The 25,929-nt window shown below is 39.8% G+C and overlaps 1 protein-coding gene across 2 annotated transcripts; it reads right to left on the reverse strand.

The window, feature by feature from the left end:
- Positions 1-1,729: 1,729 nt before the first annotated feature.
- On the reverse strand, positions 1,730-25,625 carry rftn1a (raftlin, lipid raft linker 1a). Of its 2 annotated transcripts, none has more exons than XM_042012358.1 (11): positions 25,379-25,625; positions 19,340-19,491; positions 11,065-11,248; positions 8,592-8,700; positions 4,781-5,543; positions 4,494-4,697; positions 3,809-3,918; positions 3,614-3,717; positions 3,111-3,186; positions 2,313-2,804; positions 1,730-2,281 (listed from the first exon to the last, which is right to left on the reverse strand). In XM_042012358.1, the coding sequence occupies exons 2-10, from the start codon at positions 19,485-19,487 to the stop codon at positions 2,388-2,390; spliced, it is 2,115 nt and encodes a 704-aa protein (XP_041868292.1). In that variant the 5' UTR covers positions 19,488-19,491; positions 25,379-25,625; the 3' UTR covers positions 1,730-2,281; positions 2,313-2,387. The 2 variants fall into 2 exon arrangements, with proteins under 2 accessions (XP_041868292.1, XP_041868293.1); XM_042012359.1 differs by lacking the exon at positions 25,379-25,625 and adding an exon at positions 19,793-19,946.
- Between the last annotated feature and the right edge of the window lie 304 nt (positions 25,626-25,929).

Consider the following 25,929-nt stretch of genomic DNA (forward strand, 5'->3'; position numbering starts at 1 on the left):
AAAATCTAACACCTGCTCACTGGAACTTCATATTTAGTATTGATTTGCTCATCTAGTAAAAGAGACTGTAATGTTACTCTTCTATTACATGTGTTATACCATTTGTGTGTATATCTACTAAATGAAATGACTTCATTTGCAGGTTTTCAAATATTTTGGCTGGTGAGCTCGACAAGTTATATTAGATTAATTTCACATATTGTGTAGATGCACAAGGCTTATCTTCAGTTACACACATCCACATACCCACAAACAGTTTTCTAACTCGGGGTGGCGTGCGTATCCCATGGTGCCCTGTAATGGAACCTCCAGGCAGTCTCTGATTGGCTTGGATCACTGAACATCCCTCAGAGATGTTGGCAAGCTTCTTGCTGTCATCTCTCAGTGGGGGTTTTGTTGTAGAGACTCATTTATGAGTTGTCATTTTTTTTTTTTTCTCCAATGAGGAAAATTGTTTAGGATGGTGGCATGAAATTGAAATAAAGAAACATTTAGGCAATTTGGTTTTAAACACTTTATTGACCTCGTTATTATATCAAGACCTACATGTTACACTATTTCTACTTCACAGGTGGTCTAGAAAAAATGCCATTAATAGGGGAAAACATCTTGTAGCACAAAGTTGGTTGCGCTGACCAAGCTGAAGGAGAAATTCATCCTTAATAATAAAACTACTACAGCCGCATCAAAATGCAGATCCAACACATAACTGGGGATGTTCCCAGTCTCATAAACCAAACTAAAATAACATGAATCCAGGAATGTTTAGCTTAGTTTTGAGAGATTAAATATAAATTAATATTTAACAAGCAAAACGGTTTAGATTGTAAATAAATTGCTTGTACTAGGCAATTTCTGAACTTCATTACGATCAGTCAAATGTCATTTAAGACTGATGCTAATAAGTCTGTAATTAAGTTCAATTTACATTTATTAGATGGCTGGGCTCTTGACATAATGTGATTATAGCTGCTTTAGTCAAATGCAATGTAGTGCAGCTTAATTTGAGTTTTCACATCCAGATTGAAGAAGGGGTGTAGAAATAACAGCTCTTTAACATGTAGATTGCTCTTTTATTCAGAAGCACTAATTAACATTACCATAAATAAAATGTTTATTTTTAATACCTACTGAAGATGGCAATGATTGCATCCCCAAGGAATGAGCTTTCTCTTGTGTGATGCTTGGTCTGCTGTTGTTTGAGGGTCTTTCTGCCGTTAGTTGAGACCAGGTGATTCAATCAGCAGCTGCCGAATATTCCACTTTCTTACCTTTACTCTTGACTTGCTCTCACAGTGAAGTGCTGTCTAAACAACTTTGACTTAATGCTTCTGTCAAATCAAACACCCAGTATCACTGGAAGCCACACATGCTCACACCATTACACTTTCTCCATGTGTTTTTACAGGTGATGTATGCGTTCAGATCTCAAATCTTTGTAATTTCTATAGAGCCATCTTCCAATGGTTCACACCTTGTGGTGAACCTTCTATATTCCCTCTTTTGATGCCATTGCTTCATGGTAGGTCTAGATAACGATAAGTCAACCTCCTGGAGAGTGTTCTTTACTAGGCTGGATGTTGTGATGTGCTTTTTCCTTCATGAAAAGGATCTTCTTTGGCCTTGCAGGCCTCTCTATGCTGCTGGCCCATGCCTACAGGTCCCCTCTGATTATGTGTTTTGTTTATGCTGCCTGAGGATGTGTCGATTGACATTAAAAGATTTGTACTTTTGGATTCACAGCAACGTCTTCCAAACCTAAAAGCATGGAAAATACTGAAGGAACAGACTACATCTGTCCATGAAACAGCTTAAAGTCAGCTGTTGTATTAAAGTAGGGATCTGTAATAGAGTTGTAATTCTTAATGCCCGTATTCATTATGCTACTGAAAAGTGAAAAAAGTGAAATAACCAAAACTGTTTATATGTGTGCGTATTTGTGTCTGACTTAGCTAGATATATGTATTAAGGCTCTATTGCAGTCTAAGACATATTTAAGATTTTAATCTTAATTTATATCTTTTATGTCTATCACATAAAAAAATACAGTGAGCAAAGTGAAATGAAAACTCCCAATCCAATAAACTCCCAATCCAATTACAAGAAAGTAGTAAAATACAACAGTGTAAAGGAAAACCTTGTACAATCTCCTAATTTTATATTTAGACATCAAACAGCAGACCCAAAGCAGAGAAATGCACAACACTTTGTCCATTTACTGTTCAAATCAGGTCAGATAGAAAAGTCAACAGAACGCAGTACAGATACAGTATATGCCTGACTACATCTGGCTTCTCCATATTGGAACTAAACCTGCAAGTCAACACATTGGTGGTTACAAGGTTAACCAGGTTTCAGCTCTCTTTGACCGGTTTTTGTAAAATATGTCAACAAACACCAGAAAACAGCTGCTGTTTGATCCGTTCATCCGTCCTCACCTTGTCTTTCACTCCTCCTCTCTCTCTCTGACAGAAATCTGTCCATCTCACCGACTTCTCCTGCTTGGACAGATGGATCTTGTCTATGTCAGTTTCTTCTTCCTGATGTTCAACAGAAGCCTTGTGCTCTAACAGGAACGAGAAGCCCTTTTGATGTAGCGCATCCTCTCCGCTTCTCTGAGGGTTCGCTCTGTTGCTCCTTCCGCTGTCCCTGCTCTTCCTCTCCTCTGTTTCTTCCTCCTCTTCTGTGTTAGTTCCCAACCTGTCCATCTCAGCTTCTATCACAAGAGACTTGTTCTCTTGCTCGTCAAGTGCTTCTCCAGCTGAATTTTTCTTTGCCTTGTTGCGGCCCCTGAGGTTCAGCATCTGAAATCAAACAGACGCGTTGGAGACAGATTTGTGCTTTGTGTCATATCTTTTTCTTTCCGTCTCTCCAGACACCTGACAAATCACAACAAAGCTTCGTACATTGATGCCTCTTTCCTGTACAGTTTGAGGCCAACTGCTTGCCTATTATTAGACTTTTTTTCTGAGATGGTTTATATTCTCTGTACAGTCCATATTTAGTTACAAAACTTTTAAACGGCGTCTTCTGGGACGTAAAGTCATGTGACCTAAAGGCCCGACAGAGACGAGTGACATATTGGTTGCAAAGATTGAAGGAAGACAAACCTTGAAGTCTTTTCTTTTCCGCTGCAAAATGGGTCTCTGAAGGAAAAGGATTTGCTTAGTCGACAAACTCCCGTCGCTGCACAAAAGAAAAGAGCATTACTTTAAAAATTTTACCCAGGAGCTGGCACATTTCCACATGTACTGAAATCCAGCTTCAGGTGGCTGCAGTTTGTAAAGTGACAAGTTACAAGACAACGGCAGTTTAGTGATGGTGTTTTTGTTGGCAGTGATGACAGCTTTCGAAAGCTTTTTATGTTAGGACCAACATATGATCACGATTAGTCAGATCTTAAGCCATCTGTTCTGCATACTGTCAATCCTAATCCCAAACAGAAAGACAGGCAATGGCTTAGACAGCAGAGTAATGACTCTAGATTCAACAATCAACACAGAAGTGATTAATCCTTGCTGAGCTCAGTTGATACTTTTTAACAAGATCAAATATAAGGAGCAAAAAGCATTCCTAACTGATTTATTTGATGTTTTCTTGGGGGTGTTGGTACCTGTTTGTCTTGACAATAGGTGTTGGTAACACGCACATGAGTCTCCACCCATATGGAGCTAATGACTGGAGCAAAGGGATGTAGTCTGTCTTTACAACAACACCCTAGAAAGAGGAGATACTTGAATGCAACACTGATACATGCAAGTAGGAAAACTCAAGTCTACAACCTTTCCAGTATTTTTGTAAAACTTACATCAACTACAGTCCACTGCTCAACCACGATGGCATCATAGGACGTGTTTATGATCTCTTCTGCAGAGCTTTGGAAGATGAACACACTATCCACAGATGAAAGTCCGTTGTCTGGAGAGAAGCCCGACAAATTTGAGATAGAGTCAGACAAACACAGGAAGATATATGTGAATCAAGCAGGAGCTAAAAGCTAATCCCTATTCTCTCACTGCTGGTCCAAGTTCTGTTTGGATTAAGCCTGCTTATTCCACGGGTGGCTGAGCAGTGACTTACGGTATAAGCTGTGGACTTTAGCTCATGACACCATGCATATCATCCATTACGCAGCAGTGAAGCAGGGATCTGCAGAATTTCAGAAGCTTTTCTCATCCTGTCAAACCCCAGTGCTGCTCAACCAGTGAAAATTCTCAGGTTAAAGCTATGACGTAAGAAATATCTAAAGCTTTGAGGCTACAATAATCAATAAACACCAGTCAGCTACAACATTAAATCTTCTGATGGGTGAACTGGATAATGCTGATTATTTCATCACAATGAAATGTTGACTGTTGTCTGCTCTGCGCCACTTTCGGGTGCAAGAGATCAAAGGATTTAAGTACACTAGTTGCTCCTGCCATGTATTATGGTTGAGGGAAATGTAAGATTTTAGAGAAGCTTTACTACACTGTTACATCCTCAGAACAAACCATTATCATCTGTGAGGTGGAAAAACCCATCAACGAGGCGCGCTCCGCTGGTAAAATGCTGAGTCATGTGGTCGAGCCAGTTTGCATCGACTTCTGTGATTAGCCCTGCCTCCTTTTGCACTTGAAGTGGCACCCTGAGAGAGTAGAATCTCAGAGAGGTGTTCATCTCTTCTGTGTGGTTATACAGTGCAAACAGCTGCATCCCTACAGACACACAAAGATACATGAACATTTCAAAGAGGAACGAAAGCTCTGGCAGAAAATAAAACAGGGCCTTGATTACTTACTAGCCTGTGCCGGTGGTGATGTAGCACCCTTGTCTTTCTGTGAACTCTTTAGCTTGATATGGTTGTTGTTATGAGTTTTCACTCTGCTCTGCCCATCTGCACGAGTAGAATCAAATTTTCTGTCATAGTGGCGATCCAGCTCTGGAGAGCTGAGCCAGCTGTCTGTGCTTGAATCTCTTCTTTCTCTCTCATTGGAAAGGTTCAAATGCTTCTCTGTGAATCCAGTTAAGTGTTTCACTTCTGGAAGTTTACGCTCCACAAGCTTTATAGTACATTCTGTTCCTGAGAGGCTCGGACTGAACCGATTCCCCTGTGCATCTGATGTGTTTTCAACTGTGTCTGCATCAGGTTCAGTGTGACTCTGAGGTTCATCTGTTGATTCTTTGAGACCAGTCTGTGAGCTTTTGATTGGGTCATTTGAATTTTCTGGGTAGCACGCTAAACTTGGAATACGTTTAGGAGGGCTGAAGTCTAGTTTTCTGAGAACCGAAGTACTGTGGTCCTGTTTCCTACATTCCACATCACCATCATCGAAATCTTGAGATTCACAGTTGCAACGATCAGCTGCTACGCCTTTACAATGTGGTTCTGCCGGATCCGTTGGGCTAGTGTTGGTACTGAAAGGGTGTCGATATATGGGCGAAGGGCTTGAATGCAAGGATGACAGCTCTTCAGTGTCCCAGTGCCCCAAGAAATATGGTCCTCCACCTGGCTGTTGGAGAAAGCCCACAAACATCACCCCTTGTTCTGCTACATCCTGGATCTGTAAAACACACACACATAATGTTATCATCTACCCGCACCTTTAAACTCTATTAGAATAAATCTCAACAACAAACATAAGCATGTCTGTTATTGCACCACAAATATATTTGCTCAGTCTCTTTAACTGTAGTTAGACAAACAAAGCCTAATTTACACACAAACAAAGGCTGACAGACGCAGGGTGGGTATTCTGCAAAATAACAACCTACCTAATCATCTGCAAAGATCAAATATTCAAATGACAAAGGGACCTCATTATCTCAACACATCCATGTGTGATGATGCATGGGTGTGTATGTGTGTGTTTGCATATGTTGCTCCCTCCCATGGAGCGCTGGTGGCTAATTGTCAGCTGATATTTAGGCTGACAGTCTTAGACAGGCTCGACGGGAGAGAAATCAGATTGCAAGCTACCACCCAAACAATAATGAGACACATCTTCCCCCTCTTAGCCACTCTTTTTTGACACTTCACTCATCCATTCAAACACATCGCAGTTTTCAAGTAGTGCTTTTAATACCAACATACACAACTAACACACACACACACACACATCTCACACAGTTTTATCTTATCACCATGTAGATGGGTGAGTACTGAAAAAAAAAAAAAAAATAGTATAGAATTTCAAAACTGAACACAAACCCACACACACACCATCCTGTCACCCTGTCTGCTGATCCTGGGCTCTTATCTCGAACTTTCTCTGGCAGCTTGTGATCTGATTGGTTATTCATGTCACGCTGCCGGAGCCTATCACATTATGCTCAGTGATGTGCATTTCCATCCAATCAGGTTTTCCTTTGTGCTCTCTGGGTGTTCAGATGCAAATCTATTCAATAGAGCACATTTTCATTTCCCGATGTTGGACTGTCGGCGAATTCATGAGCGGAGACACTGAAAGCGAGTTTAACAGCAGATAAATGCCATCGATGGTGCTGTGATTGACAGGGAATGCTGGAGTGAACTTCTTACTATGGTTTACTGCAGTTACAACCCCAATTCCCAAAAAGTAAAAAAAAAATGCATATTAAAGTAGAATGCATTGGTTTGCTAATTGATTTGCCAATATTTTATTCACAACTGAACATGGAAAATTTTAAATGTTGAAAATGAGACTTTCTTTTATTTCATAGAAGCAGCCTGTCTTCAAAAAAGAGGGATGGGGACAACAAAAGACTGGAGAAGTACAAGAAACAGCTGAATATTGCAGCTCATATGATCCATTGCCTACTGGTCAGAGAAATGATTGTATATAAAAAAAACATTGAAAAAGGTAGAGTCACTCGGAAGTAAAGACGGGCAGAGGTTCACCAGTCTGTACAAGATGGCGTCTACTAATTGTGGGCCAATTTCTCAGTGTTTGACAATGTAAAGTAATATGAATATGCCATCTTCTACAGTATAAATCAATTAATTCAATGAATAATTCAGAGGTCTTAAAACACATCTGTATACATGAGAAACAGTAAAAATAAAAAATAAAAAAAACAACTAAAGAAAAAATTATTGAATGGACTGGATACTGCAACATGCATGATTGTCTCAAGATAATCAGTGAATGAGCTCAGAAACAATTCCAGATATCGCTGTCTGGGAACACAGTTCACCATTCAATCCACAATTGCAGGTTAAAGCTCTGTTATGCATAGAAGAGTCCACATGTGGCATGATCCAGAAACACCATCATCTTCTCTGGGCCAAAGCTCATTTAAAATGGACTAAAAATGGAAAACTGTTCTGTGATCAGACTTATCAAAATGTTAATTTTACATATGGGTTTTAGAGCCATATATGCTCCCATTCAGACACCATCTTGTTTAGGTAAAACCTTGCAAAATTCATGCAATAATAAACACTATACTGCAACTGCATGGCTTCATATTAGAAGAGTCTGGGTGCTTTTAGTCCAGATCTTTCATCATTTGAAATATCTTAGCCCCTCGTGAAATGCTAAATATGAGAGAAAACCCAGGATCACTGAGCAGCTAAAATCCTGTATCAGACAAGAATGAGGCAACACTTCTTTCTTGAAAGGTCCAGCAGCTAGTCTCTTCTGCTCCAAGACATTTATGAAGTGTTGCTAAAAGAAGAGCACCTATCAACATTGATATACTTTCTATATTTTATTGTAAAAAAAAAATTGGTTTATAATATTTACAAATCAATGCATTCTGTTTTTAATTGCATATTGCAGTCAACTGTTTTGGAAAAGAAGTTGTACTCTAAGATTCCATTTCCTATATTTCACCCCTTTGGTTTCCCAGTTGCAGTGCAGTGTCACAGGATATGCAACTCGTGGGAATCCATCATGCTGGTGTCTTGGTTCTTGCCAACTCCCATCATCATAAATAGTTCAAATCCTTTATTACACTAATGAAATCAGTTCCATTTGAACTGGAGAAGCTATCTGTGTTTGTACCAGAGGCAAGGTTTACCATATGGCACAGAAGGACAATTACGGTTATTGCCTGTAGCTTTTTCAACACGGTAATGTTTGCTACTCCGTCACAGCAGAACTGAAACACGCAGAAACCCACAATACAACAAGCATAGGGACAATGATGAGAAAAAAATTTAATTCTACAGCAATAACTTATGTAAAGAGAAAATAGGATTTCAATTATTTTTTTCTAGATCTAAAACAAATGTTCCTATTATTTTCCTGTCTTAATTTAATTAAATGAGAGTCATTTAGATCCAGTCAGTCCAAAAGGCACCACATGCTCCAACTAGAAGGCCATTCCTCAAACTAATCTGAGCAAGTTGCAGCTCTTTGGTTTACATTGGCATATCAACACTAAGATTGGATTCAAGCAAATTCTAATCTTTGCAAATCTGTGATTACATCCCACTAGATGTCATTTCTAGGATGCTGAACAGATTTGTAAAACACAACAAAGATTACTGTTTTTATCCCAGACTTAAGAAACCAATGTTTTAAGAGAAATCTGTGGAAACTGAACAGATAATGAGAAACCAAATCTATTTATTTTTTTTATTTATTCATTTTTTTTGGTGTGACTAAGCTAAGCTCTGAACTTACCTTCTTCACATAGCTCTGGATCACTTCTGGGTCTGCAGTCTGTTGACCTGCCACACAGACATCTGTCTCCAGACGATTCCTGGCCCATCTCTGTTGGCTTTTTTCTGAACTGTGAGGTAAAAAAAAAAATTAAAAAAGGAAATCGACACAAATGCTCAGCATAGTCATATGAGCAGTCAGTTATGATCCTATGAGGAAGAACATGTCAAATGGGCCAGCACTGTTTTAATATTACCTTGGACATGTTTTTTAACAGTAGTTACAGCACATCACCCAATAATATTACATAAAAAACCTTGGCTCTAAAGATTCTGGCAGACATGCTCATGTTCTTGAGCACTTGTTGACCCAGAATGATCATATCTGAAACCTCATAGCATATTTGATGGAGTGTGAATTTTCCATTTAAGAGAACACACATTTACCACAACCACAAAAGACTTATTAGACAGGAAAAGGGACTAAATTTCCTTTTTATCCCACTGCAAGACACCATCATAAAAGGCGCATTCAGATACGGCTCTTCAGATTTGGATTGAGGTCAGTGGGAAGGCTGGCGTAATATCTTGTGCTCTGAGGCTTGAGTGACATTCTCAGCTAGATTTGAAACAGTAGATCTGTCATATTTTTTTCCCTCATTTTTATGGTTTTTGATGAAAGGGGATGGTGTTGATGGAGAGATAAAAGGCAGAGTAAAGGGACAAAGGAGGGTGATGAGGACAAAAGAAAAGGAAAAGGGGTGTGGGGCGGTCACCACAGAAGAAAGCAGATGAAAGGATGGAGAGATGGTTTCTCTCTTTCAGCGTGCTGTTCCCCTCTGGCGAGCACTGATGATGCAATCAGGCGTCTCCACGGTGACAGGTGCCAAGAAGCAGCAGGACCACTTAGAAGGAGGGGCATCAAAGGAGCAGCCTGGCACCTGCTTGCATGTACTTGTGTGGGATTATGTTTGTGTGGATACACAATCATTTAAATTCACATGAAAAGAAGAGAAAAAGTCCAAAACTGACAAGTAAGCAAAGTGTTTCCTTTGATTGCAACGTGACAAATAGAAAGCTACACAAACAGTGTGTCATGGAACAAAAACTTTGAACTTTGAAGCTTTTCTATATGAGACTGTCACTTTATTAGAATTATGATTCTAGTAAAATATTTTAGAAATGTTGAGGAACATGTGGATAACTTAAGTTTTATAAATGTCGGATAATTACTTTTTCAACCAGAAGCACTCAGAGTGCGTGGACCTCTACTAAGCCTTTTTACATTTTTTTGCCAGTAATTGTGGGCATTATTTTTGAGTTTTGGGGGTAATCCAGATTACCCCCAAAATCTAATCACTTTCTGAGATTTCCTGAAAATTTAATCAAAATCAAAATAACTTTTTGAGTTAAGTTGCAAACAGAGAGACAAACCAAAGCCACCAAATACATGACCTCCGCCTTGGCGTAGGTAACAAATATAGAAGTGATCAGAGTAGCATGAGCTACTTTTTACATTTTTATTATCTTAATGACAAATAAAAGAAGATGTGTTAACATAAGTTTAACATACAGAGACTTTAGGTTGCTGGGCAGACAAAGAAAAAAAAATGTTTAACAGCAACAACCTATAGGAAAAAAATTAGAGAAAGGCATACGATAGGACTAAGGTAAGATTAAAAAAAACAACAAGCAAACAAAAAAAACTAAAAGAGCATCTTCATTTGTCTCTTATGCACTGCCTCATAATTTTTTACCCTTGCTGAAGAATATCAGAAAATATTACTTAAAGCAGCGTCACAGACATGTTTTACCCCGACCCTCTATTTTTACTAAAATGTTTCACACCAGAGGTTTTCAGACTCTGAGACAACACTATTTCTGGATCTTAGCAAGTGACCAAACATAACCACATTTTGCTGTTTGACTTTTCCAGACTGCATTAAAAGCACACGTTCTCAGGTAGTCCAGTTCCCCTTAAACTTACTAATGACTGTAAGCTCTTTAACCGGCTTAACCAACTTTAATAATGCAACATTTTCTCTTCTCCATTCACTGAGTGTCCAATGATGAATAAACTTTTACTGAATGCCAGAAGTCGGAGTGGTAAAATATGAAAACAATGTTCTGCTAATATGGTCGCAAATGTAAAACAGTAACACAACACAGTGTATGTACAGTATATTATGTGAGGCAGAGTTAAGAGTGAAATAATTGCAATAGAGAGATAAACTAGCCATTTTACTGGTTGACTCATAAATAATTCATTTTACACTAAAAAAAAGAGGTGAGGAGTCAAAGAGTCCCCACAGGACTCTCTGTCTAAACAGTGAAGTCCCACAAGCAGGATTGTTTGTGCTAAATCTGGCTGCAAATTTATCATCTAATTTATCTTAATCAGCCATTAAAAAAAAAAAACATTTTCACAGTCAAATTACTTCCTTCATTTTAGAAAGTGCTGATGTTGAGGACAAGGCTGTGTTTAATATGTGTACCTTTGTGTCTCTCGAACCAACACGGCCCGGTGGAGTTGCCGCTGGATGTGGGCATGACGAGGGCCGCAAGGGTGAACAAAGGGGTGGACGGCAACCAGGACAAAACCCTGTGCATAGAGCTCCCTGACCTGAACTGGCAGTTCTCTCACTGATGACAGACAAAGCACCGATGACACCGGCACCTCTGGAGAGGGGAGAAAAACAAGGTTAGACAAAAGGGGTTAATGGGAAATGTGGTCATAACAAGGATGGGGGAGCTAATAAAAACAAGGAGGGGGAATGGAAAAAAGCAGGAACAAAGAGTTGGAGGAGGGGGAAAAAGAAAGGGAATGATGAAAGGGGACAGAGGGCACAAATGAACAAAGATGGAGCTCATATCATCATAATTCCCACTGAACAACAACACATGGCGTCTTCACGCTAAATCTGAAACTAATTACACCAGAACTATTAGCCTCTGTGCTCACTATCACCAGTACAGTCTGGCTTTTAGAAAACACACACTTGCAGATCTTTGCTAGTGTGCAGACGCACACACTGCTGTGCATGAAATGAAGCTGGCTAGAATCATCCAAATATCCACCCATATTAACACCAAGACACGGAAACACAACATACTCACACACATACATCAAAAGGGAGACCATGCTATCACAATGCTTGTTTGGCTGTGCAGTATTAGCAGCAATCACAGGCACAAAGCCGGTTCCCTTATTACCAAACACAATAGAAAGAAAACCTGTTCACTTCAGTGGAAATGGTTAGCAGAGCTTATCGTATGGCAGCAAACTGCCACAGTAAATCCACCAAGGGAGAACGCAATGTGGGTGAGAGTGACCCTCTTGAGGTCACTGCATTGTACTGTGGCAAGGCTTTTTGTCTCGCTACAGGCCAAAAAGCATATGTGGCTGTGCGTCTCTGTGTGAAGCCAGGTGTGTGCCAGGATGAAAAAATGAGACAAGAAGTGAAAAGGGGGAGACAGAACCAGCAAGGCAGTTAGCAGAAGGGGAGATGAGGCTGTCTGTTTGTGCCTGAATGCCTGTCATCCTTTCCCATTCAATCTTATTTGCATGGGTCTGGAAAGAGAAAATAACCTGAATAAATTAACTACACACACACACACACACATGCACACAAAACACATGGACACACATTCATGCATATGGGGGTAAAAAAAAAACAGAAATGTGCAAGCCATCTCATTTTCAATTTGTTCTCCATCATCTGGCATGTTCACTTATACACACAAACACATGAGAAGATGGCAAGTGCATTAGGATACAAGGACATGCACACACACTTTCCTGGCTCCCTTTTGAGTTAAACGAGGGGGGGGGGGGGTCAATGAAGCATCATTTTGGCAAAACTGCTTGGTATCAGGAGAGTCTTTCATCAAGTAAACACTTAAACGTGTGTCTGTTGAGACATATCAAAAGTAGCAGAGTGATAATAATAATAACAATAACTGGAGACAAGAGTTGGGTGCAGAAAAGGGTGTGTGTGTGGGGGGGGGGGGTGGTAACAACAATCCTGTCATCGTAAACAGCCATTAGCTGTTATTAGATGTGCTCGGCTGGCACTCATCCACTGACAAGACACAGGCATGCAGTGCTTTAGGCTGGGATGTAACTTCATTTATATTGTCTGCCACTGTGGGATTTAAAAGGGAGGCTGCAATTCCACCCCAGAATGGGAACATGGGAACAGCTCATGGCAAAAAAGCTGGCTGGAGTTTTATAGTGCCAGCTGGGGAGGGTAGGGAGGTGTAAAGAGTCTGTGTTTAGGGAAGTTGAAGGTATGTGATGATGTGGTTTTGTGCTTCTGGTTCAGGGTTTAAAGCAAGAAGGGGGGGGGACACATGACTGGGAACGCTTGCTTCCACACATTCGTGCATAAGCGCTGGAAAGATGAAGACAAATCCAAGGGTATATTGTTTGACGGACACGAAAAGTGACTGAGCGGCTGTTCAGCTGTTGATCCTCTCTCTGCTATTTCTGTCTCAATCGGCAGCTTTGAACACATCGCAGCCGCTGTGTGTTGAGAGTGACGCCTTACTTTTTGACCCTGGCTTACACAAGATGTTTGAGGAGCGTGAGAGTCATCCTCCTTCTGTAGCTGCTTCAAAGGGCTTATTAATTCCTTGTACTGTACAAATCATTGAGTTTCTATGTGTGACTGTAAGGCATTTTGCAGTGCATGTGCAGCAAGGTATCTCAGCGAGTGTATATGAGCCATCTTTTTGCCTGTGTTGTCTGAGTGTGTGTGCATGAGAAAGCAAGAGTTTCGACTAAGCCTGCTAGGTGATGCATGGGGATTACTACTTACAGTCACCCTTAAGGCTTATCCCTGTGCTTGCTGGAGGTTCACGTTTATTCAAATTGCCTTCTAATGACTTGCAGAGGTTTTACGTGAGGAAATGTGCCAAAACACTGACTATAAAATAATCAACTTCCTGGAACCAGGAGCTCCTTGCTGTTACTGGAATGTAGCTGCAAGTTATGACAGTTGTTGGTCAGTATCTGATCTCCCCAGTGTGCCCACTTTATAAGACATGTCTCAGAAAGAGCGCTGGGTTCACAAAAATGGCTGCCAAGAAGAAGCAAGAGAAGAAAGGTTTGCTGTGGTGAGAACACAGTGAGATGCTTAAGGCACAAACAGTACTGATGTACTTGTGAGGCTGTGAATTCCAGCCTGGCTCACTTTTGACACATAACAACACTCTGCCGTCATTGCAGGCATTTTCTCAAGGCTTTTTGCAAATAAGACTGAAGCTGCAAGAAAAAAAATAAAAATCATCCACAGATATCACTTGATCTATGTCAGATCAAATTTTTTTCTTAAACATGTTGTTGTGCTGAGCTTGCCCTGAAAAAGGCGTGAAGAAATGCAGATGTAGCAACCTGATGGATCTCTGCAGTGCCTGCTCTGAGAGAAAATACATCACACACACACAGTCCTACAGCAAGTTACATCTACCATAACGATGTGTAGATCTCATACTCACACAAATACTGCAAGAATTTGTATGCATACACCTCTGGCTTAAATAAAGTAGCCTGCAGGCATTAAAAAGGTTTGCAACCAGACACATCAAAACACACAGACTGAGCATTCGACAGACGTTTTAATGAGCTGAGTGGGTCTCCGTCTCTGCTGGGCAGCAGACAGTCATCAGCAGAATTCAGCTTCTCACTGCTCCGGAGACCAGTGTTAGTCACACTGCATCACATCTAACTTTCTTCCTCACACATCCGAAGCCCTGACTCCCACTCGCTCATCCTCACACCTCTTTCTCTGCTCGTTTTCAAGAGGCTTGTTCGCATTTCGCACCATGAGCTAGTTTACAGTAACTTTGCAGTTCTTTCTTATAAGCTCTGTTCCGTCACACCTTCCTGATTTTATTCTGCTTCCCATTTATTTAGATGTTTTTCTCTCCCTTTTTATTTCTTCCTTGTTCATGCTTTCCAATCTTCCCGTTTCTTCTTCTCATTATCAGAGCACACCCTCGACACACAGGAGGCCATGGTAAGATGTCACACCTGGCAGTTGGATTTCATATTCAACATTCTTGTTGACATGTCACAGTAACACTGTGTTACAACTGAGATAATGATGATCATGCTGCAAGGTGGAGGATCTGTGAAGTAGTAGTATGGTGGTTCCAAAGTGCAAAACAAGTTTTTTTAAAAACATAACAAAAATGACAAAAGATTCAGAAAACATTTCACATAACTGAAAACAGTATTTTACAAAACTGCAACTTTTCAGAAGTTTTGGTTTTGCAGTTTTGTGAAAGGCCACCGTGTTTGTCTTTGGCGAAGAGTGTTTTCTGAAATGAAATAAGTTGTCAAGTGTTATTGTGACTTGCACCCCAGGATGACCACAGTAAAGGTACAGCAAAGAGTAAAAAGACAGTTGAGGAGAACAAGATGTTAGTTACAGATCATACGATGAAACCGGCCACGACAAATCAGAGAAATTGAGTTTGAACTTTGGGGTAAATGCCTGAAACATTGAACGTGTTTCTCTTCATCCTCCCTGGATTCACCACAGGGTCGCTGTGACCCAATGTGAAAAAACGAGGTTTAGTCACACAGAAATAATTTCAGCTGAAGCACTATTGGAGTTAGAGCTCATAAAACAAAGACTAACGCTATATCATCGGCCGCATTGTTTCCGCTCAGTTTAATCACTCACTGGTCAAAGGTCAGTTTGGGAAATACACTGTGCTTCTCTTCATCCTAAACACAAAACTCCTCTTTCTGGGAACAAAACTTAGTTTAATAAAAAGCCATCTTGTCTCAAATATTTCACAGAGGCTCCTGCAAAGATATTTGTTTTTCATTATCGTGTGGGAGTCATCAAGTCACGCTGGCAGGGAAATAATATCATTAATGAAAGTCAAATTGAATTAAAGCACGGATTTGACCGTGGGTTTCCTCAATGTCATGGACTGACATACAGATTCACTATCTGTCTCTTACAAACACACACACACACACACACACACACACACACACACACACACACACACACACACACACACACACACACACACACACAAATAAATCCCTTTGCTGGGAATGAGGTCTCTCAATCTCCACAAACAATCAGATAATCCTCCAGGAATCCTTTACTTCTCTTGGTCTTGCTATCACACACGGAAAGAAGCAAACACCCACTTGCAATCACACACACGCAGACACACAATCAATTCATAGTAGCTGCATTTATCCTAAAATAGTCTACCAATCTTAAGCAGCTCAGGTGGCGTCATTGGGTTTACCATATAAATGACCTGCCTTCCTGCTAAAGATAAAACTAACTTTGTTAAATAAGTACTAAAAACAGTGTTTTGTGTGAGCATGACTTAGCCACCATGGCCACTTGTATGAACACGGTGTGTGAGGTCTCTGTATCTATACATATGTGCTGCTGCACATGTGTTCAGACCATTTGTCTGCTACCGCCTTTAGCAAAGAGAAAAACAAGCCACCATCATGTCTATTGCCTGTTTTGGTCATCACCACCTTTCTGGATTGCCAGAAATCTCTCCTGCTACATCCTAACCCGTTTTGCCAGACATAACAGGGCTGGCTGACAGTGAAGTCTTTTGGCAACCGGACCGTTGCCACTTGGCTGTGACGATGTGCCAGCTGTCTGTTACAGTTTTGGGTTTGAAACGCCATTGGAAACTTGCACCTGCTTCATGTCAGGTGACGGAGTGCACAGTGTTGGCTTGCAGACATATTCAGTAATAAATATTGCTATGGCAATATTGCCACAGTAATATATTTCTGTCTCAGGACCAATGACACAAGACCAATTGTAATTTTTTTTTTTTTTTAATTGTATTTTAGACATTAAGTCATGGATGGCAGAAATTTTTTACAGCTCAACCAGGATAACAGGACTGATTTTAAGATCCTTTTACTGTTTTTTTGAAAGCTTAATGGTCTTAGTCCTAATTATTTATCTAGTTTGTGTTTAACTAACAGAACACTCAGGTTTTCAAATAGAGGCATTTTATCAAACTTTAAATCTAGAACTAAAAAAAATGATGAGGCAGTTTTTTTATTACATTACTAAACCTTATCAGTAGGTTTTACAAAATTGTATATATATATATATATAATTTTTATTTTACTGTCCTATTTTATTTTTTATTTTAATGTATATGTTCGTAACATGATATTCCTTATTAATGTTAATTGCACTCCTTTTATTTTTTATCAAGTCTCCAGTGTTGCCTTACTGCAAAGTGCTGAGAGTAAGTTAGCGCTTACCATAATCCCATTGCTCTTAAATGTGTATGTATGAGTGTGTGCATTTTAATTACTTTGTGTTGCATTTATTTGTATGAACAGTGCTATTCAAATATAACTTTGACTGACTGATTGATTAAGAAAGCAGGTGATAAATTAAGAAAAATAACTCTTTCAGCACATTAACACATTCTGTTTCTCCTTCTTGCTTACACCACCCCCTTCATACCTCCCTTCTATCTCTTCACAGACATAGCACAATGGCAGAATTAGTATTTTTAGAATCAGACGACTCTAGAGGATTCTTATCAAACATTTGAGACGCAGTCAGCCTACATGCACATGCCCACGTTTTCACGCAATTTTTCACAATTATTCAGAAATACAAACAATAATACACACCCAGTCCCAAAGACAGAACCTTACAAATGCACATTAGCTTTAGTTGTCATTACTGTCATTGCCTCTGTGCGAGGGAGCAGCAGGAGGGGGGAGTTGGAGGGCATTACCACAGAGTGCACAATATAGCTGAATCTGAAAATGAAATAAGTCTTTGAACTTTTTGCAACAAGAGCTGCATACAGACACAACTTCAGCTTTTAAGCTACTTTCTACCCTGAAGAAACTTACAGTATGAAAAACACCCAGTTCTGCAGAGTTGCTGACCTAAACATTTCAGTTGACTAGCTGAAGTGGGAAAAGCAAGCGAGGAGAAAACAATACAGATGACAAGGTAAAGCAGGGTTAAACTGAAAACTTAAGTAAGCAAGCACACATGGAATCCGAAAAAGGTTTTAAGTGAAATGATTTTCCCAGAATTTTTTTGGAATGACCAAAACTGAAGATGCATCCCTTGGAGCCTCCTCCAGACTGGACCTGGGACAAAAATAAAACAGATCTGAAGGAAGCTCGCCAGCTACGTGTCAAAGCCAAGATTACATCTTTTCATTTGGGCTGTGTCTGAAATTCCTCCTCCATTAACCATTCAGTCATTAATTATCTCCATTTCATCATTTGAAAAGCAAATATGAAGCACATCATTGTTTGATGGCTGGAACAAGAAAGCTTTCATGAACTAAATGATACCTTTTTTGTTCTTTTTTGTAATGAACCTTTAGTTTCAATAGGCTATAAAGATCTAATAGGTTTGCAAACATATTACAGTTTTATAAGGTTTATTCAGCTGAAACCCTCCTTTAATCTCATTTACTGTCTGTTTAGGTAAATATGTGACTATTTAGCTAATTATAGTACCTGTTTAGTGCTTTACAGACACCACAGAGCCACTTGAGACACCAAATCAAAACAGTCTAAACAAGGTCTTTATCACTAAAACAACAAGCTGATGTGATTATAAACCTAAGTAATAATTTTCTTTAATTTCATAATTATAATTTAACATTTTATAATGCACAATCTGTTCTCAAAAATATGACTTTCAGCAGCCTTAATATTTTTACATTGCAGCAAGTTGAAATAGTGGTTAGCACTGGTGCTCCATTTCTTCTCATAGACCAACCACATACCGTATGTTTACTGGTCATTCAGCACTGGTCGTTATGTAGGTATGAGTGTGAGCGTGTATGGTTGTCTATTTCTGAGTGTGGGATGGGCAAGCTGTCCAGTATGTACCCCACTTCTTTCCCCATGACATCGAGCATCATTAAGACGATGACATTTTTGAAATGCTTATCTAACAACATCAATATTTCAACCAACTGACAAAAAAATTTAAAACTATGTAAGATGAAGTTAAAATTCTAAATGCATGCATATGATGTTTTTCTAAAAGAAAAAAAAACTAAAAGGAATCATCAGAAAAATAAGCAGTTAATAATACCCCAGAACCACAGCATGCTAGTTCCACACTCAAAAACCACAGATTCAAAGAGTCAGGATTTTCATATATAACAAACCTGAAAAGATCAATCTTTTCAAGTTGGGAACTGTCATGGATGCCATTAAGATAAAAGGTTTATCTAACATCTAACAATGAAAACACATGAACTGTGTACTGATATACTGAAGGCAAGAAGGCCAAGTGCATTTGAGTGGGACTGAGGATGAGCAGCTGAAGGCAGGGGAGCAGTGGAGATATAGGTGGGACTAATTTGCATATTCATTGTTCTGCACATATTAAAAGAGACTAAAGCACACACTTACACAGAATGCACTTTAATTCATGAAGGGATTATTTTCTTTAAAGAAAAAAAAAAAACAAACAAGATATTGTGTTGATGGGAAGTCTAAGTATCAACTTTATTTTTGTACCTCTTTCGTAGAGAGATGATACATGAGAAAAGAGTAACACATGACTATTTCAAGTATGCATGTGTGGGAGTCAAGTTGGGTTGAGGCACATGATGTCTCACTAAGGTTTTACAGGCCAAGCTCTCAAGAAAAAAAAAACAGGGGGGGGGGGGGGGGGGGGGGGGGGTACTCACAAGAGAAAAATTATTTCTGTCAAAGTGAGATGATTGCCAAGACACTGACTGGGCTGTGCTTCATACCTTCTTTCCCCAGTAGAAAATCCAGGAAGTGGTAGGTGTAGGCCACTCCAACTTTAGTCTCCACCTGAGGCCGTCGGAGGGTGGAGTAGATATTGCCAGGGCTATGCTTCTCTTCTGTTTTCCTCAACTTTGGGAGCCTACACCCCATTTCTCTGAGAGGAGAGGACAGGAGAGGAGAGGAGAGGATATATGAGATAAAAAAGAGGGTGGGAGGGTGAGAAAAATTTAATTCATATGGTTTCTAAATATAAGTAATGAACTTGCACTTTCTACAAAGTGTGATTGTTACACACACACCTAAATGATAAGTCTTCATGTGCTACCTTTAGCTTCAAGGGTAAAATGTGTGAATCTAACTCAGATGTTTAAATACCACACACACACACGTACACACACACACAGGAACACACACAGACCGCAATAACACTGAAATATGAGCATGTCAGCCATTACCTGCTTGGTGGGCTGTGATACGGACACCTCCTAATCAAATGGGGCTGATTGAGAGCGACATGTTTGATCAGAACGAATTAGAGCAGAAATGAGACCGATTTCCTGCCCTGTCAAGCAGAGCAACATGAGACTAGATAGACAGAAAGTGGAGAGCCAAACTGTTGGCCATGTTTTACTGCCAACCAATTTATATGCTGATCCTAGGCTTGCCTTGAAGCACAAAGGAATCTGTGTTATTATATTCTTTTTTATATAATATTTTGTAAGGACCAGTAAATACCCCTGAGAATAGGTGATTGGAAAAACAATTTGGATAGAGCTTCTGTTTGAAATCCCCCTCTTCTTAAATTCAACAGGCAATTTAAAGCCAAAGATATTGCTTGCATGATTTATAAAGATTGAAAACAAAAGAAGTGAGGTGATGAGGTAGAGGAATGACAAAAAGAGAGGACAGAGAGAGGGGTAAATGACAAAAGGGAAAGAGGTGTGGCCAAAATTCATCAAGCTAATCTGATGTGACAGCAACGGTACCCTCAAACCATCACCAAAGACACGCTTAATATTTCCATCTTACACGGCTTGTGAGAGCCATACAGTGAGGTGCACATCTGCATGTATGTGTGAGTGTGTATTTGTGTGTGTGTCTTCCCCAGGGGCAGGTCTATATCTGTATATCTGTATCTGTTTGGGGAGCATGGAGAATGACATCGTAACTCCCATTGGGCCAAGTGCACGGACATTAACTCGGCTAATGATCCTAACAGACTACATTATGCCTTGTGTGTGCGTGTGTGTCAGTGTGAGAGATGTGTGTTTGGTGACTAAGAGTTCTGAATGCATGGTGCATGCATTCTGAAAGATTAAGAAGTTCTGGAAATGCAGCATCTTTTTACACTTTTGTAGCTCATCTGTCTTGAGACAATAAACTCAAGTCAATTAAAATTTGCAAAGTGAAAACAAGTCACACAATACAACATACTCTTTCATAAAAAGAACAAATGAGGAGAGATGGAGGGATGACACTGGTAAAAGGAAAATGAGACACTGTATCTTATCTGTCTCTCTTCTCCTCTCATGTCCCCCTCTTTTCTCATGACCCATCTTTCTCCTCTTAAATTTTTCTATTAGCTCTTCAGCTTGTCTTCTTCGGGATTTTAAAAACTGCTCCACGTCTTTATCTACCCTATTCTTTACCTCTTCTGTCCACCATCTTTGGTGAGGACCACTCCCTCCATTCTATTGGTACAATGGCCTTGATTAGTCTCACTGTAAACTCTTCTATGTCCACCCGATTATAAGACTTTAAAACCATCCCTCATGCATCATCATCAGTTGATGCTGACCTCTACATTCTCTCATTCCATTCACTTTCAGGCTTTCAACTTTCTATCAGTTTTGCTTCTTTAATCCTTTACCCAGACTGCTTTCTCCAATCCTTCCTATCTATCCATTTCTTTTCTACCATTTATCCTGACTCAGACTGCAGAAGCAGAAGTTTGACTTTGAGCCATCTCTAAGACAGATGAGAGTCATGATCTCTTTAGCGTGCCCTAGGCCTGGGCAATGGTCACCAGCCAGTTCAAAATTCCCCAAACACCTTGCTTGAGAGCCATCATTGACGCCTGTCTGAACCTCCTCAATTAGTTCTTCTTGAGGCAGTGGCTCCATTCTCAGTTAACATTTAGGCTAAACTCTCCTATTCTCCATACTATACCTACACATATGCCAACAACTTATCCCCAACCAAGGTAGTCAGTCCAACTTTTCCTGGATAGACCCCAGTGCCTCAGTGGAGGTGACCATCTTCCATGATATTATGTTACTTTATTAGTCCTCCAATCCTCTCTAACCACCAAGCCATTCTGTCTGGTAGCTCAAAACGGTACCACGGCCAATGTGCTCTCCTGCTGAGCCTGTTCAGTCCCATAAAATTATTACAATGTCTCCAGACAAACAGCCAGCCAAGATGGCCCCAGGTTGTGACTTGGAGCATGTAGACCCACTCCCAACATTTTTCCTGAGGGGCTGTACTTTAATATGTCTTGTCTGCTAAGGGGGAAAGAAGCACAATGTGGGAATGTTTAGCAGGCTTCATCTCTGGCTGGTTAGAGAAAAGGGATTTGGTTTTGAGAGTAAGGGTCAAACATGAGTGGGTGGAGGAAACTCATTCGCACTGTAATAGAGACAGTCTTGCATCTCAGAGTCTTAAACTGGATCCAATGCTTAACTATAGTATTTTAATCCAATTTCAACCTCATTTCCAAACCAAGGGATTTGAATTTTCAAGTAAATTGGATTCATTCATAGTCTTACTCCCCTTCATTCATGATGCTCAGCTAAAATCATAAACATTTCAAATGATCCACATTATTGTTCCCAGTGGCAGTTTGTTTTGTTGCTCTCGAATTAAATGTTATTGGTTCTCCTCTTGGTCCCGAACAGCCAAGTGATCCACTGTTTGATCTAAACATTCAACTATCATTTTGAATGTATGCTGACAGCTCATTTTCAAAACACAAGGTCTCACATTAGCAGATTAACTCTGTCAGAGGGGTTTTAAAAAACTGACATCTTTAATTGGACACAACACAAAAATGAAAACTCAAGGTTGTAGTGCCAAAGAAACGCTACCGAGTTGAATATTCAAGGCCTTTTTGCTTCATTCGAGGCCTTTTTCTCTACAAGCTGACTTCAAACAGAATCTCATACATGCTGTCACACAAACACACAGGCAGAAAAGGCCTTGACAGTTAAAAAAAAAAAAAAAAAAAACTCTTCACTGAACGACGAGAGACAGGAGACAGAGACACATAAAAGGAATGTAAAAGAGAGAATGAAGTGACAGACAGGGAGTAGCAGAGGGTTTCTCATTAGAGAATCTCTTGTAGCTGAGGTTTTTTTTTTTTTAAACGACAGCAGTTTTACGTGAGAGCGTAATCTATCTGGAGTATGCCACTGCACTGCTACCTCCGGTTCCACTCGAGGGATGCCCGCTTTACAAAAAGAAATACTTATCTGAAGCAGAGGGAGAGGTGCAGACGGACACAAGCTGGGGTAAATTTACAGTGAATATGGAGAGGATTACTCCACAACAGTAAAATAATGACTAAAAATTTGATTTTTCTTGTCTAAAAGAAAAAAACATCCACACACTACTGTATTAATTAACTGTATATTAAAATCCATCTATGAGAACAAACTTCTATGTCTGTTATGTACAGGTAAGAGCACCTGCTATGATATAATGAGACATTATTAATACAGCAAGATGTGCAGAAGTTACATTAATAAGGCACTTTAGGGTGCAACAATGTACTTTTATACATTTCAAGTTGTTTCAGCTGCATTTAGGTAACAACATAGTAAACAATGATTCATAATGATGAATAAAGTTTTTCTTTAAGCTAGAAATAATTTTTCTTAACCCAACCACCACCACCAAAAAAAAGAAAAACAACATGCGGTTTAATAAATGATCTCTTAATAAATTAATTGTATATAATATTTGCTAACAGGAAACGTTTTCGCTTGAGGAACTCTCTCTCTCTTCAGCAGCAAGAAGAATGGGAGCCCTGCAACAGATGGTTAGACACCCACAGAGCTCTGACCAGCAGATTATAACCACAGAAAAACTGTGGCAAGTACTTAAAGATGTGCAAGTAGATTAGGGAGAATTTTTGATGATATATAGGTAAAAATCGTTAAAACAAAAAAGCAGCTCATGTTTCTTTTTTTTCCATTTGCTAGTCTAAATTAATCAGTTATTATGTTTACAGTCATTTATGCCACAACAGCATTGTGTGCAATAAATAACTGATAAAAAATCAGCATCAATGCAAATCAACATTCTGGGTTTTCAGAGAAAGTCCTTTGATATTCAGGAAAATTAATTATGTGGACAAGCTGTGCAGGTGAGTTAATTATTCAACCATATCATAATGATGACTCCATAGTCAAAATCATCAGCACTATATGGCCCTGACTTTTAAGCAACACCACTCACTCCAACCACTGTATGTAATCAAAAGAAAAAGAACTGTGTTAGCTTTGTTTTTACTGCAAGCAGTATAGGAACTTTTTAAGTACCTCATGCACCACCTGATTAAGATCAATACATGCTCATTGCTGGTATAGACTTACATTTACAAATTTATTTGTAAGCTATCATTTTTCTTGCTTAGGAAAGGATTATAAATTTAGTAATCTCTTTGTAGTTCTAACGCTGTGTGCATCTGGAATTAAGTCACTTTTTTGCAGTTGTTTAATGATAACAAGTGTTGAAAACTACTTATTTTAGCATACTGCATGAACACAAGTACAGCATTTCCCTGAATTTTAAAATTAGAGGTGAGAGATGGATTCCTACAGAGCGGGCTTCCCTCCCACTGGGTTCTACTGAGTATCTACGGAGGATGCTGCTGATGATCAAGAAAAAAAAAAAGAGATGAGCAAGAATAGAATGAGGAGAAAGACAGAAGGAGCAGGAAATGCAGAGAGACAGACTGAGAGCAGAGTGGGAGCGTGTCAAGCTGCCTGCAGGGAGGTGTGATACCTCCAAGCAACAAAGTAGTCATCTCAAACAGTGCTTTAATGAGGCTGCAGAGGGAGGATAAAAACTAATTATGACATTGATGCATTGGTTTGTCACGCAGCTTTGTGTACAACCTATTTTTCTCCAGAAAGGAGGAGTTTATGAATAAAGGAGGAGTGTTTGAACTGGAGCATCAGTTTACTAAACCCTGAGGTCGATTCTAACATTCTTGCAGTGGAGTAAAGAGTAAGTGGCGATCAGTGTGATTAACTGGATCACTCACCACTAATGCCTGCTTTTTCCAAACAGATTTCCAGCTTTATGCTGCAGCCATACATAGCCATAAAAGTAACTGATGCCCCATGCACTTTGTGGGTGCAGCCTAGCTTGAAATTACATGTTTCTGGTTTTCCCTTTTTCCTCTTTGGTGCGTTCAACCTCGAACATGGCACGCACTACCAGTCTCAACAGCACGTGGCTATGGGGTGGCGCTGCCCGTTAACGGCGGTAGTTTAGTGAACGGGAAATGAGACATGACAGGTCGCTTACGCACCACATCTCTCTCGCCTTGGCACACAAACTCAAACCCCCTTCTTCCATCTGCGCGTGGCACATTTACTCTGTCACGCATATCTTGAGTTCATTTCAACCTGTGACAGCAAGCAGAGGGCTTATTCATTTCGTTACGCCAGAAATACAAATGGCACGCAACATCACACAAATCAAATGAATGGATGCGAGTCAAACCCACGAGGATTTCTCTCTGTCACCAGTGTGCTGTGGTGGAAAGATTCCACAGACTTCTGATGCAAAATTTGGAGGTGAAATCAATTGATGTTGTTCTTTTAACTATCTTTAAAGTATAAAAAAAATAAATAAAAAAATGGTAAATTCCATTGGCTACTTTTTCCTTGAGAGAAGTCGCATGTGCTGCAAAAAGTGACTTAAATGTTAGGTGGCTATATTCAGTTTTGGTTGCCAATCGTCAAAATATGAACCACATACATTAGATGTCATATTTTTTCTATAAATTAACAGCCAATAGTTAAACTCACCAATTAAGCTGGTCCTGGTCTTCACGAAGTCTAAACAGGAGTGAAATCCTCACGCCACTCGACGCGTCACTCGTGTTTTTACAGTCTGCTGCCGTCGCGGCTGCTGCAAGAGACACGCACCGGATCTGACAGACCCTGAGATCCAATGGTAGGAAAACATGAATCCTTCATTTAGAAACTACAACTGACTGTAAGCACACGATAAACACTCCGTCTGGCTCTCCGTCTGTCTGAAGTGTGTGAAGAGGGAAAGAGGGCGGTTTATTATCATCTCTCGCTTTCCTGTTGTTCCCCACTTGCTGCTCAGCTTATATCTAACATTCTAGAGGGGAAATAAACTATTTGTACCCTATTTTTCACTATGGAATAAGTAATTCCCAAAAAAGTAAAGAGGCAGATCCATTAAGGAGGTTAAATGTGAGGGGGCAAACTACATTGTTCTTAGGTGTTGGATGTTTTAATAGTTGTGTTCATCACACGCAATGTTGACCTACTATCAGGATTAGTAGATGTTTTTTCAGGGGTCTTTTTAAGAAAATTCATATTTCATA

This window comes from Melanotaenia boesemani, chromosome 17, assembly GCF_017639745.1.
Source record: "Melanotaenia boesemani isolate fMelBoe1 chromosome 17, fMelBoe1.pri, whole genome shotgun sequence".
NCBI classification, from domain to species: domain Eukaryota; kingdom Metazoa; phylum Chordata; class Actinopteri; order Atheriniformes; family Melanotaeniidae; genus Melanotaenia; species Melanotaenia boesemani.